At 59.9% G+C, this 17,690-nt stretch overlaps 1 protein-coding gene across 9 annotated transcripts in view; it reads left to right on the top strand.

Annotated features, from left to right (window-relative positions):
• Tbc1d16 (TBC1 domain family member 16) overlaps positions 1-12,661 on the top strand; it is a 72,388-nt gene extending 59,727 nt beyond the window's left edge. For 2 of the 9 annotated variants that reach the window (XM_033767805.1, XM_010618574.2), the window contains exons 5-12: positions 164-311; positions 1,238-1,405; positions 1,898-2,046; positions 2,620-2,754; positions 3,406-3,592; positions 5,804-5,983; positions 7,720-7,866; positions 8,684-12,661. In XM_033767805.1, the coding sequence (XP_033623696.1) occupies positions 164-311; positions 1,238-1,405; positions 1,898-2,046; positions 2,620-2,754; positions 3,406-3,592; positions 5,804-5,983; positions 7,720-7,866; positions 8,684-8,932 (1,363 nt within the window). In that variant the 3' untranslated portion in view covers positions 8,933-12,661. The other 7 variants (XR_004518652.1, XM_010618575.2, XM_033767810.1 and 4 more) reach the window with 7 other exon arrangements.
• The last annotated feature ends 5,029 nt before the right edge of the window (positions 12,662-17,690 follow it).

The raw sequence follows: 17,690 nt of genomic DNA, 5'->3' as shown, positions 1-17,690 counted from the left end.
AGGACTCCCTAGGGGGAGCTATTTGGCCTTCTGCAGCTGAGGGGGTGCTGGGCGTGAGTCTGCCCCCTCCGCCAGGACCGGCTCCCCGGGGGAGGGGGGACAACTCTGATTAGACTTGGAAGTAAAATCCCAGTGTGCGTACTCCTTGCCCCCGTAACCCCAGCGATGAGGCCTGCACCAGCGGCCAGCTGGTGGTCGCCAGCCGAGAGAGCCAGTACAAAGTCCTCCACTTCCACCACGGCGGCCTGGACAAGCTATGCGAGGTGTTCCAGCAGTGGAAGTTCTGCGCTGAGACGCACCTACGAGACCAGGTAGCCTGCCAACCCCGACCCTAACCCCGACCCCACCCACGCCCCAAACCTGCAGTCGGGGCAGGACGCCTGCCAGCAGCCAGCAGGTGATGGCCGGACTGGTCCCCTCCCCAGCCCCATGGGGCCAGTGCTTCCCCAGCTGGACGCAGGCTGGAGGGGTAACCCCCGTGGCCTGAGGGGGGCTGACAGCAAAGCCCTTGGGGTGGGAGACTTGCGCCCAGGGCTTTTTGAAAGTCAGGGCTCTGCACTTGAAAAATCATGTTTTGACAAGGCTTCCTGCCATATTTTGCTCAATCTACATACAAATGTAATAAGAGCTCTTTAATTATCTGTTTAAGATACTGTATGTGCTTATTAGAAACGGGGCTGACTCTAAAGCCCCATCCTTCCCACAGAGCCTCCTGCTGGCTTCTCTTATTACAGTAGCATGGCGTCTCCCCCCTACACTGAACAACCTTTGATTTCTGAATTAAATGTCAGCTGCAGTCTTGCCCTGGATTCGTGACTGCTCGAGGAGACAATCTGACAGGCTGGCTCCCCACTCGCAGAACAGCGATCCCTTTGTATGTGGCCAATCACATGTAATTTATTGCAGGCCCTCCTGGCAGAGGGAAGTTAGGCCGTACGGGGCATTAATTCCTTTTTTTGTGTGTGTGTGTGTGTGTGTGGCTGGGGTTGGAGAGAGTTGGGGGTGGCGTTCAGAGTGGGTGCAGCAAAGGGAAAGCGATTTTAGGATGGAGGTATTTTCATTTTAATTGCATCTAATTACACTTGCCATTTAGGGTTTGTATGCAGGGGGCAGCGCGGGCCCCTCCTCTCAGAAGAGAGAGGGCCTTGTAAACCCTGGGAACAGCATCGCCGGCTGCCAGAGCCCAGCCCGGCGCTGGAGATACTTATTATCTTTGCCCAGTTTCCCTCCCATCCAGCAGGTCGCGGATGAACGGACGTGCATGCAGTTCTCCATCCGACGGCCCAAGCTGCCGTCCTCGGAGACACACCCCGAGGAGAGCTCCTGCCGCAGGCTGGACGTCTCCACCTGGCTCAGCCACCTCAATGAGCTGGGCCAGGTGGAGGAGGAGTACAAGCTGCGAAAGGTAAGGCGGGGTTCCGCTGGCCGGCCTCACTGGAGCCCTCCCAGGGCCAGGCAGCTGCCGGGGAGGGCCGGGCACCGGGCCGCCGGCTGGGAGGGCCTCCTTCCCGGTGTGAGGTTCCATGTGCACACCCTGACGGAGTGATCAAAGCAGCTGCCTTGCACACAGCTCCAGAGTGGGTGCAGGGATCGCGCGTCAGTGCACCGAGGGGCTGCAGAAGTGCAGAGCTGCATTTCCAAACCAGGGATTAGGCCATGACGTGAGAACGAACACGTTAATGGGAGCACCGCCCCGGGGGGCCTTTGACATTGAAATGAGCCGGTTTGTGTCCTGTATGGGAATGGAGGGCCGATGCTTTCCCCTCGTAAACATGTGCAAATCGCAGGAGTCTGAATCAAGGCGCTCCGAAGCCACCAAAACACATCTCTTAAGGATTTGGGGTCCTTTGAGCCCCCCTAGTTTATCCCCCTCCCCAACTTTTGCCGCTTCCTCCAGGCCATTTTCTTTGGCGGCATTGACGTGTCCATCCGAGGAGAGGTGTGGCCCTTCCTGCTGCGCTATTACAGCCCAGAGTCCACGTCGGAGGAGCGGGAGGCTCTGCGGGTGCAGAAGCGGAAGGAATACGAGGAGATCCAGCAGAAGAGGTATGGGGGAGCGGCCCACCCCACTGAACCTCGGAGGAAAACGGCCTTGAAAGGGCAGCTGGAAGCACAATTCAGCATCAATAATGTGCTTCGTGACCCATGGTCTCCCAGGAGTGTGAGCGACCGGGTGGGCTAAGTGCAGTCGTACTGCCACACCCTGGGGCCTCCAGATGGGGCCCCTCAGCTCACATGTCAGGTTGAGAACCCTTCTTCAGAGAGGCTCAGCTAGGCACTGACCCCCCAGCTGCAGGCTGGGAGTAGGGCAGGAGCAAAGAGAGCTGGAGCCTGTGTCCCACCTGGGTGGCCGCCACTCCCCGGGGACTGCACACCGCTCTCCTTCCCAGAGCTGGGACTGTGTGCTGCTCCCTTACCCTGGAGGTGCAAGCCACTGGGGTGCTGGGACCTGTGGAGCTGAGTCCACTGAGGCAGCCTTGCATATGCAGCACCCATGTCTTCGGGAGCTGGAGGGTTTGCTGCTGGCAAGTGCAGCTGCTCGGCCCTCCCCACCCCCGCATGTGCTGCTCACCCTCGGGTGCAGAGCGCTGGGCCGCAGGGCTGCCCTCTCCCTGCCAGGCTTGCCATGTCTCCCGAGGAACACAGAGCCTTCTGGCGGAACGTGCAGTTCACCGTGGATAAAGATGTGGTCCGCACAGATCGAAGCAACCAGTTCTTCCGAGGGGAAGACAACCCCAACGTGGAGAGTATGAGGTACCCTGATCCCCAGGGCTAGACGGGGTCACGCATCCAGTCCTCCCTCGCCTGCAAGTCTGTGGGCCGCAGGGTCCTTTCCAAGCTCACACGGTCAGGGCACTAGAGCAGAGGGTCAGCGACTCAGCAGGACTCTCAGGCCACTGCTTCCCAGGGCAGCTCCAAGGTGCCATCCGAGGGTACCAGCAAAGCCCAACCCTGGGCATCCTCTAAGACTGCCCTCCACCTCCCGATGAGCGGTCGCCCCCATGATAAAGCCACTCAGAGCCAGAGGCTGGCATCTTTGACATTCTACTGCAGCCTGGCAAATAATTGCCCAAAATTAACAGCCCATAAAAACGTCCCTGCCAGCCCACCCTTTGTCACAAGCAGTCAACCATTAAGAAAATCAGACCCACATTCCTCCTCATCCCCGCTCAGGGCTCCCGGCTTGGTGAGCGGCTAATTGCAGGCCATTACCCTCAGCAAAGCAAGAGCCCGTTTGTCTTGATCCAAAGCTTGGGATCTTGAGACAGTCACAGAGCCGCCAGGGCCTGTGGGCAGGTGCTGCCTTCCCCAGATGGAGGAGAGGAAGCTGCAGGTAGCAGGCCCCAGAGAAGGCAACCAGAGCGGCCCGGTCAGCCCTCTCCTGTCCTCCCTGCCACCTCGCAGGAGGATCCTGCTGAACTATGCTGTGTACAACCCGACCATCGGCTACTCCCAGGGGATGTCGGACCTGGTGGCCCCCATCCTGGCCGAGGTTCTGGACGAGTCTGACACCTTCTGGTGCTTTGTTGGCCTGATGCAGAACACGATCTTTGTCAGCTCTCCCCGGGACGAGGACATGGAAAAGCAGCTGGTGAGTGCTGGGGCTTAGTGTGTGTGTGTCCGTGTGAGTGCGTGCATGCGTGTGCATACACATGTGCTGCATGGCACCGAGAGAGGGCGCACACCACTGCCTTCTCTCACTGCCAGGGGTCTCGGTGGCGATGTGTGGTGCTGTTGTCACCAGTCAGCAGCAGCAGAAAGCTGTTCAGGGTTGCTGATGGGATGTATTTAGCCCCGGGCCTCCCGGGAGGAAACAGCACCCCTCAGTGTCTCAGGAGGGGACGGCCCCCTGGCTGTGCAGGTCTCCCCACGGTGGCCTTCTCCTCACACCTGACAGTCCAGTCCAGGAAGGTCCCGCACACCTGTGCCATGTGGAAGGAACTCTCTGTGTCTGGGCTTCAGATCCTCATGCCATTCTGAGGCCAACAGAAGTTCTCAAGTCCCCACATCAGAAATAGCGGGGCTCCAGCTAGCCACCCCCATGGGGTCTCCCCACAAGGATGCCCTACTTAGCACAAGCAGCCCGAATGGCAGGAGAGGGGGTGGGCCAGCCTGGACTGGCAGGCCAAGGCTCATATTCTCTGTCCTCACTGCTTGTCACCTGTGTGTGCCATGTACCTGCTGTGCCAGCATCAGGCCCTGGAGTGTGGTCACCCTCAGCCCAGGGGAAAGCTCTGCCCGGAAGCTAACTGTGAGCAAGAGACCGGCCCCCTGGAGGTAAAGGTGACAGAAAGTGTGATCTAGACCCAGGGAGGACAGCAGGAGTCCCAGGACCCCTAGGCTGGGACCACTCACTCACTGTGAGGGGCTGCAGACAGTCACGCCAGGGCCTGGTCTTAAACCAGATGTGCTTGGTAAGGCCCTGGCAAATCTGGGGGGCTGAGGAGGACATAGGCAGGTAGCCCAAGGGGGTTCCAGGGGATTACGGAGCACAGCAGAGAGGACTCTGAGCTGAGGCATGGAGGAGCTGGTGTCGGGCCCCCTGGGGGTAGGGGTCACAAGGTCAGCCATCAGCTGTGCTTGTGACCTTGACCCTGGTTGAGCTAGAGAGACCCTAGCCTGGCAGGAAGGACACTAGGACACAGCTCCTGGGCCGCTGCAGTCCCAGCCACTGTCCCGAGGGAACAAAGGGCCACTTGTGTGGGGAGGGGCATGAGGGCCGCTGAGACCCCCTCAGCTCTGCCCTCAAGAGCATCTCTCACACACACACACACACACCCCGCTGCCAGCCTGCTGCCCTCCCTCCCCTCCACTGTGTCCTGCGTCTCTGTGATGTCAGGTTTCCCCAGTACCCTGGGAGGCAATTACAAGGTCTGACGCCATTCTGCCATTCGCGTTGGCCCCTGACAGCTGCAGGCTATGCTGGCCCAGTGATTCATTAGCTGCCAGAGATTGATTTTCTAGCAGCATTGGTGAAGTCAGCAGCCCGGCCTGGTGCTGCCAAAAATAGCTTTGATCTTGTCCCACGTCACAAGGGGGTGACCTTTTGCGAGGGAATCCAGCGTCCCGGGGCTCAGACTTGTCCCTTCCCTGCTCTGAGTCAGCTGAGGGAGCTGTAGGATTGTGGTGTGGGAGAGGAAGGGGGTTGGGCAGGCTCCCCTGGCTGATCTGCTCGCCTTGCCAGGATGGGTGGATGCTAGAAACAACCCCCAGGTGCTGGCCGGGGCTGGATGATGTCCCAGGAGCCAGCCTCCCTCCTGGGCCACACAGGGTAGGTTCGCCTCAGTCTCCTTGCTCTGCCTGGCTCGGGGCCAGCATCCAGGAGTCTTAACCCTCAGGAGCTCTCAGCCCAAAAAAATTACAGTGGAGGTTGCGTCTGTCCAAGGGATGCCTTCATCGCCAGGGTGTGGTGAAATGTGAAAAGAATTTAAAGCACTGCACATCTGCATGTGTTGACTTTATGATTTTTAATTTAGTTGCAGTTACAGTGTAGAAATTACTAGACAAGTAAATATAACACTGTGTCCGAGTTTGCAGTGTCTCATGGACAGTCCGCTGCCAGACGGCACACACCCTTACAAAACGCAGGTCATAACCAAGGCAGCTGCTCTCCGCCCTGAGCCTGCGTCCCCAGTGAGTGCTGCTCGCGTCTCAGGTCAGCCATGACCTGCCCAGGGTTAAACCTGGGTCCGCCTGGCATAGACAGATGGAGCCGACTTCCCCGGGGAAGGATGGGGAGCAGAGGGGTGCCCGGTATGCTTGTCAAGGCTGCAGGAGGGCTGACCGTCCTGGCCTCCCCCAGCTCTACCTTCGGGAGCTGCTGCGGCTGACGCACCTGCGCTTCTACCAGCACCTGGTGTCGCTGGGTGAGGACGGCCTGCAGATGCTGTTCTGCCACCGCTGGCTGCTGCTGTGCTTCAAGCGCGAGTTCCCTGAGGCCGAGGCCCTGCGGATCTGGGAGGCCTGCTGGGCCCACTACCAGGTGAGCAGGGCCCTCTCGGGCCTCCCCCCACACTGGTCCCTCACAGCAACTGCCGTCTGGTCCCCTGTGGCTGTTTCAGTCCTCTCCTCCCCAGTCACTGAAATTGATGCAGATTGCCGGCGGACTGCGCTCATTACCGCCTTCTGGGGCTGCGCTCCCTCCTGTCACAGCCAATCAGTGGAACAGACGTCAGCCGGCCGCGTGGAGCCCCGGCAGCCAGATGCCAGTGCCCGCTGGCCGGGCCAGCCCGCCCACCGCACCCCTGGACTGCTCTGCGGTACACCGAGGTCCTGCACAGCTCTTCCTCCTCGTTCTCAGAAAAAGGCCCAGTGCCACCCTCCCCGGCCGCCCCACCAGAGAGCGCACTCTGCCGACTTCCGCTCTCCCTCCACTGTTAATCAGCGTCTTTGCCACTGACTTCCTTACCAGCTCAGGGCTCACTGTGTCACGTGGCTTCAACACCACGCCAGGCGGCGATTGGCGGTGTGAGAGGATAGGCAAGTCTCTTTGAATCCATCAACCCTTACAAAAAAAGAAAAAGCAGGGATGCATTCTGCAGGAGACAGCTCTCCAACCTGGGCCTGGCCCCTCAGCTCCACCAGATGGACCCTGGCACAAATGAGCAGGGGCATTTCCCACTCTGAGCGGCATCATGAGGCTGTTATGTCTGAGCAAAGGGAGTCTGAAGCAGCGTAGGGCAGGCTCCCTGCAATGTCTGTCCACACATCACAGCCCACTACAGCTCGCACCCACAACTGGGGTGCATTTCCTACCTGCATGAACACACTGGACATGAACATGCACAGGCAGGATGAATGGGCCCCATCTTTCCTTCCTTCGCCCTCTTCCAGGAGGAGCTGGGCATCCACTTCCTGGAATCTCATCCCAGCCAGAGTTCTTACCACTGTCAGAGGGCCAGGCCAAGCCAAAACAAGGTCTTTCTGGATCAGTTCTGGGACAAAGCCTGGGGAGTTCACCGCCCCCTGCCTCTGCCGGCCTGGCTGGGGACTCAGCATCTGGGTGGGTGGTGGATGGCAGGAGACAGACACAGACTTCCTGGGCCCCTGTCCTTCCCCTGCCTCTGGGAGCCAGTGTGCCTGGAGTCGTCCAGGTAGGAGGGCACCAGGTGTGGGCCACCTGCCACTCTCCAGCACTGAAAGGAGGACAGTGGAGCCCTCGGTGAGCTCCTATAAAGTTAGGACCAATGCAATCATGTCTGCTCTCCCGGAGCGCACCAGGAAGCCTCGCAGCTGGAATCTACTTCCAAGGTCCGAGTGACACACCCTAGTCTGGGCCACACTGTGGCCTGTAGTCTGTGGCTGGAGGACAGACTGGCAGATTGAGGCTGCCAGAGTCTCTTGCGCCCTAGGAGTGTTCTGACCCTGCCTTATGCCCACCCCTTTCGAGACCTCAGCAGAGGTGCCTCCGGAGGGCCAGGCTTGGAGGAAGATGTTCTTTGCCCTGTCACAGACCACCCAAGAGACCAAATGGAACAGCACGGCACCGCACGTTCTGGACTCACGGCAGCCTGGGGTGTGGGTTCTGGCCGAAAGCAGCTCCATTTGCCCACGGGATGCTCAGGATGAAGGCCACTGTGCAGCTGCCCAGGACCTCAGGACCACAGGACCTCAAGCACAGATCTCAGATCCAGACAGCCTCAGCTGGACCCCACCCACACTTCCTCCAGGCAGGCTCGGGGTGAGCCGAGCCGGCCTGAAATCCACTTCTCCCCACAGACGGATTACTTCCACCTCTTCATCTGTGTGGCCATCGTGGCCATCTACGGGGACGACGTCATCGAGCAGCAGCTGGCCACGGACCAGATGCTCCTGCACTTCGGCAACCTGGCCATGCACATGAACGGGGAGCTTGTGCTCAGGAAGGTGAGGGGGCTGCTGGGCCTGGGCCCTACCCTGAGCACATGGGGCTCCACCTCAAACACAGGCCCTGCCTCCTGTGGACACTGAGCTCTGCCTGCCCCCGGATGCAGGCCCTGCCCCCTAGCGGGTGCCCTGTGCCCCTGCTGTCCCCCATGCGGCCCGAGGCTCAGATCCACATCTGCAGCCGCACTTCAGCCTTTCCTGTGTCCTGGAAAGGCGGACCTCACACTCTTCACAGACCCCATCCTGACACAGGGCCTCCATGGCCACAGATTCTTGTTCTGGTGCCCATCCTGGGGCTCCTCGCTCCCAGCCCCGAGCTGCGGAGACTGAGGAGGGGCTTGGCTTCCCACGCTTGGTTAGGCGGGATGGGGGGATCTTGCACTGCTGTGGCCTCCCCGTTTCCACACTTGGGCTGGAAGTGCTGCTCCTTAGGTCTCTCTGGCTCTCCATCCATGGGGTCAGTAGGAGGGGTTCTCAGGGTATCCTACACCAGACCCCAAAACACCCCCCATGGCTCAAGGTGGCTGGCTGGTGGCCCGGGCAGGGGGAGCTTGACTCGGAGCGGGTCCTGCATGAAGACCTTTGAAAACTTTTCGTCTTGAGCCACCCGTGAGCAGAGCACTCCCGAGAGCTTCGTAGTCCTTTCACAGCGACCACTGAAGGCGCAGGCCCTGGGTCCTCTGTGCTGTCACTGAGTGGGACCGGAGGGGAGAGGCTCGCCCTGAGCCATGCACGGGGAGACCCCTGGCACTGGCCCCTGCTGCTGTGCTTTCAGCTGCTCCCCTGGGGACCCTGACCCCACCCTCTCTCCTTGCAGGCCAGGAGTCTGCTGTATCAGTTCCGCCTCCGGCCGTGCATCCCCTGCAGTCTGCACGACCTGTGCAAGCTCTGTGGGACAGGCATGTGGGACAGCGGGTACATGCCCGCCGTGGAGTGTGCTGGCCACCACCCGGGCTCTGAGAGCTGTCCCTATGGAGGCACCGTGGAGGTGCTTTCAGCCAAACCTCCGAGAGACGGCAAGAAGGGCCCAAAGACGTCTCGGGAGGGCTTTGGTTTCCACAGATAGGGGCTACTGCCTGCTCAGGACAAGGGGGTGAGGGCCTGGTAGAGGGCCTAGCATGTGGGAGGGGTGGGGTGGGTGTGGAGGGGATGGGACGGTGAAAATGTAAGAAGATGCCCTTGGGCAGCATGAAGAGCGCCATCGCATAGTAACGACAGTCGGGAAATGACAGCGTAGGCCTCCCAGCCACCCAGAGAGGCCTGCTCCAGGAACGCGGCCAGGAGCGCCTCAGGACGCAGGCAGAAGAGCCCTCATGCCAGCCTCCTTGGGTGGGTTACAGCGTGACCCAGGAGTTCTTCCTTGCCAGACAATGGGAAAAGCAGGAATAGGAGAGAAAGCCTTGTCCACCCCCAGCACCAAGGGACAGTGGGGTCCCCTGCCCAGGCTCAGACACATCCACATGCGTGCTCTCTTCCGGGGGTCAGGCACTCCCCTGGCATCCCGGCACGAGAAGACACCGCCAGAAGAGCTCGAGAGCGAGAGTGGTAGGGACAGTACTGTGGGGAAGGGAGGTGCCTGCCCACGAGCCAGAGCCACGGGCTGCTCACTCATCGGTTGCCACCCCTTGGCTGGGACCTTCACCTCAGAGCCCCAGCCGATACAGCTGCCAACTGGGGGCTGAAAGGGCCGAGGCGTCACACAAGCCCGCGTGCAGTATCAAGTGACCAGCCAAGACCAGGCACCTGGGCTGGCTGGGAAGGTCGGCCCACCTCCCTCGGGGCTGCAGCCTCTGCTTGAACGCGGACCTCCCGTCAGTCAGCTCCTGAGGTGGCTGGGCACAAAAGGGCGCTGTCAGACAGTAGCATGGGGCGCTGCACTTCTGGGTGGGAACAAGACCTCCTGGCACATTGTCCCCCCAAAGGCCGTGTCACTCACTGCGTCTGGGAGGGAGGGATGGATAGACCAGACTGGTGACCAGCCGTGCGTGGAAGGCCACATGTGACGCGGCTGGGAGCCGGGCGCTCGGAGCCCTCCAGGGTGTTGACGGACAGGGGTTCCTCCCCTGCTCAGCTCTGTCATGGAGGGGTAGAGGCACTGCTGGACCGGGCCGCTTTTGAAAGTGATTTGTCAACAGGAAGCCGGGTGCTTGCACCAGCCCTGCCTTCTCTTTGCCATGAGCCTGGTCCATCTCCACGGGAGCCTCGAAGTTCCCAGGGCCCTCTGACCAAGAGCCCTGGGGTGGGGGGTCATTGGAGGAGAGTTGTCATTGTGCCCATCTTGAGCTGGGTCTTTGTGCTCTGGCAGCCGAGGCCTTGGGAGGTAGGATTCTCATCTACTTCGCTTCTGGGAAGAGGATTGTTGGCTCCTGATCCTCTGGGGACTTCGAGTGAACCAGGCCTGAACTGCCCCAACCCTCTGGAAGCCGACCCAGAGGCAGGTGTGCTATCAGCCATCCCTTCCCACAGTGAAACAGTGTAGCAAATAACCCCAGAACTTTAGCTCACAACACAGGTTTGCTGGTCATAGCCCCGGCTGGGCAGTTCCCAGCATCCCCTGCAGTCTGCACGACCTGTGCAAGCTCTGTGGGACAGGCGTGTGGGACAGCGGGTACATGCCTGCCATGGAGCGTGCTGGCCACCACCTGGGCTCTGAGAGCTGTCCCTATGGAGGCACCGTGGAAAACCTCCGAGAGAGGGCTGATTGGTTGGACTCTGTTCACAGGTAGGTCTCTCTTGCATCCCTGCCACTGGCCAGCCCTGCTGGGAATGTGCCTTTCCAAGCCGTGCATATATACACCTGCGGGCATCGCTCTGGTTACAGCAGTCTCGTCGCTGGCCTTGGCATTCTGGGGTGGGGGTGTGGACCCTCCCCTCTAGTGTCCCCCTGTACAGTCACATAGGCAAAACCTGGGCATCAGCAAGAGAGGGGGCTGGGATCGCCGTTACAATTGCCAGCCGCCACAGGGAGTCTTGGTCCCAATGCCACTGTCCCCATCACTCCTTGCTGGAGAGGAAGAGCAGCAAAGTGCCCACCCCTCCCACATCCTCACGCCCCGTGTTTTAGCCTGACACCTCGTGCCTTTGGGCTGCGGTGTCTGGACATCGGCACTGGGGAGGGGGAGCAGGTCCCGGGTGGAAAGCCGCCATCATGTCTCCACCTCCTCGTTTCCTCCCTGGCAGCTCCACCAGCTGCGTTCCTCACCAGGTGCCACCCCTGCCCCTCACCCTCCCCTGGGCCGGCACAGATCCAGGGGACACCTGCACCTGTGGGCCAGCCAGGATCTTGGAAGCCAGACCTGGGAGTGTCGCCTGGGGGAACCCTGCTGGGGGCGGGGGACAGAGCCGCCCTCCTCCGTGCAGCGCCCTTAATGTGGATGCAATTAGAGGAAACCAGCCAAAAACCCTGCGGCAGCTGTTACCCCCGGATTATTCCCAGCCAGCAAAAGGCATTAGGGTGATAATTCAGTCATTAGACTCCAAGCCTTCGCACCGCCAGGACGTGCAAAGAGGGGGTAATCAGCCCGGTGCTGCCGTCCTCAGCGATGCTGCTTATTTAACCCATTTTTTAAAATGACACTTAATGTTATTGGCTGGTGCGCGTGTGTGCGCATACTTACAAGTCAGCACTTGGTCCAGCCCCACCACTAATGTCTGTGTGACAGTGTTGTGTGATGTCATCTGGGGCCTCTGGGCCGAGAGGGCACCTTTGATGTGTGAGCACAGACCTAGTGTGGCCTCAGCGCCTGCCGCCACCCAGAGAGGGCCTGCTGACTTCCGGCTCAGCCTCCCAGGGAGAGGGGACGATGCTGGGGGTCAGGAGGGGGACACGCCAACAGGAAATGGTGGAGCTCTGACTGGTCCAGAAGGGTGTCTTTCCAGGGTGCGGGGGCTCAGTGCTCTTCAAGCCCCGGCCAGGACAACTCCCCCAGCTCACTCCCACAGGGGAGCAGGGTCCAGAGTCCACACGGGCAGCCTTGGCCTGGACACCGTCCATGCCACGTCCTCCTCACCAGCCGAGCCTCGGGCAGGATGGAGGCTGTTGGAGCTCAGAGTACAGAGCACAGCCTCAGATCCCATGTCACATGCCCTGCTGGACGGGAGGCCATCCACTCCAAAACAGGGGCTTCCCTTTGCCTTGGACTGTGGCAGGGGCTGGCAGAGACCACCTAGCTCTTGCTTTCATAGGTGGCCCTGGAGTGGGGGGGTGACCACAGGGAGGTGGGGTGAGGATTGTAGTTGGGGGTTCAGTTCCTGCAAGGTCTCTCTGAGCTCTTGTCTGCCAGAAGTGGCTTGGGGAGGGCAGCCGTAGGGAAGCGGGGAGGATCTCAGGCTGTGCCCTGGGGAGGCCTCATTCCTGTCCAGCCTCCTTGGCTCCCTGCATGGAGAGTGAGGGGTTGGAGACAGCCTGGGCCTCAGAAGGGAGAGGACAGTGCCCCCAGGAAAACTCACAATACTCAGGGGTGCCCTGGAGTCCCTGAGAATACACAGCCGTAGGCTCCAGTGAGCCCTGGGTTCTTAGCTGGCCACAGAGACTTCTGGTCTGGACAGAAATGCCTCAGTCTAAATGCCAGTTTCTCCGAATTCCTCCCCAGAGCTCAGAAGCAGCAGAGGGAAGAGCTCATCCCTGGGGTCAGGGACCTTGCTCCAGCTGCTGCCAACCCTCCCTGGTATGTGGCCTTCTGCCTCTCCCAGCCTCAGTTTCCTCACCTGTGAAGCACGAATAAGGCACCCCCAGGCTGTCTCTCAGGGCTACCATGGGGACCCTTGGGGTACAAGCTGGCCTGCAGATGGTTACCTTGGCCCAGGACCTCACCTGCCGCTCAGGGAAGAGACCACTGGCCTTAGCCTTCAGCAGCACTGCCCGCGTGGCCACCCATGCCAGGTGGCTTGCAGTCTGCACACCCTGCCCCTCCCACGTGCCCACCTTGCTGTGTGTCCTTCTGCCAAGAGCAGAGCTCTCTGCCTGCTTTGCAAAGTTCACTCCATGCTGTTCATCCTGCCACAAAGAGAAATCAGCCACGAAACCTGCCTGGTGAGCCTGACGCATGTGCTCGTGTGTCCATCCACGTGCAGAGCTCCTCCACAGGGAAACGCCATGTGTCCTCTGGATCTGACCCCCTCGGAGCTCAGCAACCAGGAGCAGGGTATGCCTGGGCCTCCCTGAGCAGAGAAACACAAACAGCCTTTTAAATGTGCTGCCTTGTACGTCCAGGCTGGACAGTAGCACTCCACATCCCGAAAGAGATCAGGCCCCGTGATGACCATCTTTCCTCCAGCGCTTTGTGGGCAGGGAGTTATTTAAGGGAAGTCTCACGAAATTTCCACTATTCCCAAGAGACTTGTGATGTCTACGGCAAGTGACTCGTTCTGTGTTCTGCTTTGTTTTTTAACTATAATCACCCACTAGTCAGGCCCAGGGCTGGTACCATGACCCCTGCAAGCCACAGCCCCAACAGTGCTTCTGGCTTTCATGGATTCCATTGCAGAGAAATAAAATCATATTGACAACATGTGTGCCTTTAGGAAGGGGCAGGGTGGGGCATTGCTAGGCTTGGAGGAGGCAGGCCAGAGTGCTGGGCAGAGAGGCCTGTGGACACTTTCTTTCCCCAATTCTTAGCTGCTCTGAGATGGGGGGCATTGGGGGGTCCTGGGAGGCTGGACCCACAGGCCCTGCTCTGGAAACCTTACCCTGGGCAATGAAAGGACTGGCACTTGGCCCGCAGAGGACCAGCCAGGAGGAAGGGCATCCAGAGCCTGGCACAGGGACATGGGTAGAGAGCTATAGATAACTGACTGTGTCTCAGGGCTGGGCACCCCAAGCCGACCAGTGTCTGAAAATATAAGAAGCACTTTTTTCAGTCTTAGCTGCCAGGGCTCCAATTTCAGGAAAAGCCTGAGTCTTGCATTTGTGAACTTCTTTTTTAAGGAGGCAAACAAGGGTGAATTTGACCTTGATAGGGGCAGGAGCTAAGGGAAGATTGAGGCATCGGCCTTGCATCTTGCTGCCCTACTGAGCCCTGGGAGCTGGCTGCAGGGCTGTGTGCCTAGGGCATCCTGGGTCAGCAGGCAAGCACCTGGGGGACCCAAGGGGGCTCCAGAGCACGGAGGCGGGCTGGAGCTGCTTTTCCTGTGTTGTGTGTGTCCTTGCGCCTGGGAGAGGAACTGTCAGGAGGTCTGATATTTGTACCCCTGGGGTCCCACAGCTGAAGGGTCTTCCACCTACCTGGCCTAGGTGTAGACATCTGAGCGTGTACCTTGCCCTTGTGTGCCAGGAAATGTCCCCAAGAGGTTGGCTGACAGCTGACAGCCAGGCTGGGGCTTGGCAGGTCCCCTCAGGGGGCACCAGAAGCAACCGTTCTTTGTGCTGTATAAGGATACCTCTGTCCTGCAGCGAGCAGAGCCAGCGCCAGGCCACAGGGACAAGCAACCGAGAGAGCCAGACTTTCTGCTCTCCTGAAGCCAGCCGCTCCTCCTGGGCCTGAGAAGGGCCCCTCTTTTGCAGGACAGCTGGGCTGTGTGCACGAGCAGCGCAGGGTGCGTTCTCACTCACGCTCACAGCAGAGAGCGCGGCTGGCAGCCCCAGCCTTGTCACCACTCGCATATGCATTCACGCAGCAAGCACTCAGAGGGTCCTGCTCTGACCTGGTGAGGGGACCCATTTTATTGTGCCCTGCCCTTGCCCCAGGAACAGACGTGGGTCACACAGGGCTGGTCCACATGTGGGGCAAGGCCAAGTGCATCTCCAGCCTCTGCCTGGGCAAACCCTACACTCCCAGTTTCCACATGGCCTTGGGCTGCCCCTCCCCCGCAGGTGCAATCAATCGGCTTCACTCAGGTGAGCAAGAAACACCCCTCACCTCATCTCTCACTCCAGGTGAGCCCCCTCGATCCAGGGCTGTTCAGTGTTGCTGGTGTCTCTGCTCCACCCTAGACACACGAGCTGAGGGTGAAAGCTCTTGTGCAAAACCGCACTCCCTGCTGCTGGCCCCACTGTCACTGAGTTGCCCTTTGTTTAAGCCCAAAGAATCCAGTGGGGCCTCACTCTGCTTCAGGGGGCCCCTGATGCTGACCTCAATGCACACGTGCTCCACCCCATCCAGAAGGGGAGCCCCAACAACCCCCCCACCCCCAGGGCAGGAGAGCCTCAAGCTTGCTCCCTTCTCCAGCCAACTGTGCACCGGAAGAGGGGCCAGAACTGCGTCCACTTCCCCGGCCTCTGCTGTCCAGAACATTCCACCACTGACCTCCCATGTGACCTTCAGATGTCGGCATCCCCACCCGTCGCCTCCCTGACCCACCTTGCCCATCTATTCCTCTCCCCACATCTCAGGAGAGCAGCCAGGCCTTGGGCTCCTGGCGGAGTAGCATGGAATTCGCACAGTGGTTCATTACCGAGCAAGGATAAGTCTGCCTTGACCACCAGGTGCTGTCGGCTCTTCAGCACTGAACAGAAAAGGACACTGGATAATTTGAGACACTCTCCACTTGGAGATGACAGCTGGCTTAAGAATGTTCCAGGTCCATAAGTACAGGCCCAAATGAGGATGCTGCAAATGGGCTCAGTGGGGGTAGTAGCAGGAAGCGAATCCCCCCAGCAACAAGGGGCACCCGTAGCCTCCTCCCAGGCCCAGGCACAAATTCACTGATGAATAACGTCCATTGATTGCTGGCTTCGAGCAGACACATTAGAATGGCTACAAGTCCATGGAAAGCGAGCACGTGCGGCAGACACGGACTGGGGAGTCCTGCCCAGAACGGAGCTCAGAGCTCTGCTGTGGCCAGGCAGAGGACTCTGAGGGCAACACCAAAGTGACTGAAAAGCCTTCCATAGGACGAAGGATGGGGCCTCGTTTACAATAAAGCCTGACAGGTGAAAGAGCTGTTGAGCGTTCGTAAGATGTGGAGAGGGTGCCAACTAGCTGTTGGCTGCTTCTCTGAGGGTGGGAGACCTGGGTGGGGGTGCTAGTGGCTGTGGACAGCTCTGTGGGGGCCTCTATTGGGAGGTGCCAGTCCACACCTCTCTCTAGACCTCGGGCTCGGAGGGCAGGCCCTGGGTGTGGGCCTCACCCTGGATGGAAAGCAGCTGCTGCCGACAGGGTCTCTGGCCTCCAAGGACCACACCAATGCCCGGGACAGCGGTGGGGACATTCTGGTTTCTCGGATTAGCTCAGTGGGAAGCCTCCCCCAGTCCCCTGGTGTCCCTGTGAAAGGAAATTCCAGTCTATCAAAGTCAGCTGAGACGAAAATCCACCAGGAACCAAGTCTCGGGGTGGGTGGGTGGCAGACGGGTGACCTGCAGTGACAACTCCCAGGCAGCTTCCAGGAATCCGGCTGCCACCTCCTCTTCTGCCTACCTCCTCCCCACACTGCAGGCTGGAAATAAGATGTCCAAAGACACACACTCTCCTTTCCCTAAAGCCTGCTCCCTCTTGGCTTTCTGACAGCTGCCCAAGTTCTGTGGAATGATTACTTTAGAGGGGAGTCAGGACCCCATGCACCAACCAGGTGAACAAGCGGAACTGACCTTTTGGGACATGGCGCCAGCTGTCCTGGGACAGTGCGGTGGTGGGGCTGCTGGCTGCATAGGGGAGGCTGGACGCTTCTGAGCAATCGGCCTGCATGGCCTGCAGGTGGGCAGCTGAGGAGGCTGGAGGAGGGGCCGGCCACAGGTGTCTGCAGGTACCCAATATGATACCCAGGTGGCTGGAAAGGAAGGTCCTCCTACTTCCTGCCTGCAGCCTCCCGCTCTCGGTGTGCCTTTCCCCCTCCCTACACAGCAGCCGTGGGATGGCTACCCACCCTGTCCTGGGTGCTGCAGATTTGAGAGTCTGAGCCAAAGGACCCTCAACCCTCCAGCCTGGGTGCAGCCATCAGGGCAGGGCCCTGTCTGTACTAGAGACTGACCAGAACACCACGTCTGTTTGTATAGGGGGCTCCCAGCCTCCCAGGGTCTCCAGGGCGCCCCACCTGAGAGTGCTTCAGAGGCAGCTGCTATTCCCCATGTCCTAGCGGCTGCCAGCCGGTTGTCCATGCCCAGGAACAGCCCCGCAAGGGATTCAGCAGCGCTCTTGCTCTGCAAAGCATAAGCTTCTCACAGGCGTCGTCTCCTGAGAGGAGGAAGTGGGTGGGGCTTTGGAGCCACGGGCCCACTGTAGGTCTCCTGTCCACAGGGGGTGGGGTCTGTGTGCCGAGAGGGCGGACCCAGGTGCAGGCAGGCACCTGTGTGCTCAGAAATCCTCCGCCCACTCCCGTTTCAGCAGGGAGAGGTTGGCTCTGCTCACACCAGCCCTTTCCTGTGGGGCTTCGTGGTCGCTCCTCTGCTGCACAGCCAGCGTGGTATTCACCTGACAGCAGCCACCTCGGCTCAGAGCCACCGTGTGCAAGGTTCTTGCACAAGTGGGGAGGGAGCCACCGACCGGTCATAGCAGGCGCACTCCAGATAGATATCAATAACCAGTAGCTCATGGGATTTGAGGGGGTCTAACTACAAGGGTGCTGTGTGAGCCCGAAGGTCTGCCACAGAAAAACCAGAGGCCCAGAAGGGCCTGGGCCACAGCTGCTCTACCTGGGAAAGCCATCCGCTGCCCCTGACCCACCCAGAGCAGCAGCACAGGGCAGGGCAGGCCTCTGGCACCAGCCTCTCAGAGCCCACCCTCTCACCCATCGCTGCCCCTGCTCCCAGGAACCAACCAACCACTACCAGGGCACCTTGGCCTGCCGGGGTCCTGGGCACTCAGCCCGCTGGTCTTGCTTCTGTCTGTCTCTGTCTTTCTACAGCCTGGACACACACACACACACACACACACACACACACACACACACAC

The sequence above is a fragment of the Fukomys damarensis genome, unplaced genomic scaffold (genome assembly GCF_012274545.1).
Source record: "Fukomys damarensis isolate Sample0158 unplaced genomic scaffold, DMR_v1.0_HiC HiC_scaffold_23, whole genome shotgun sequence".
Taxonomy (NCBI): Eukaryota; Metazoa; Chordata; class Mammalia; order Rodentia; family Bathyergidae; genus Fukomys; species Fukomys damarensis.
The sequence above is the reverse complement of the archived record's forward strand: the minus strand, read 5'-3'. Positions and strand labels throughout refer to the sequence as shown.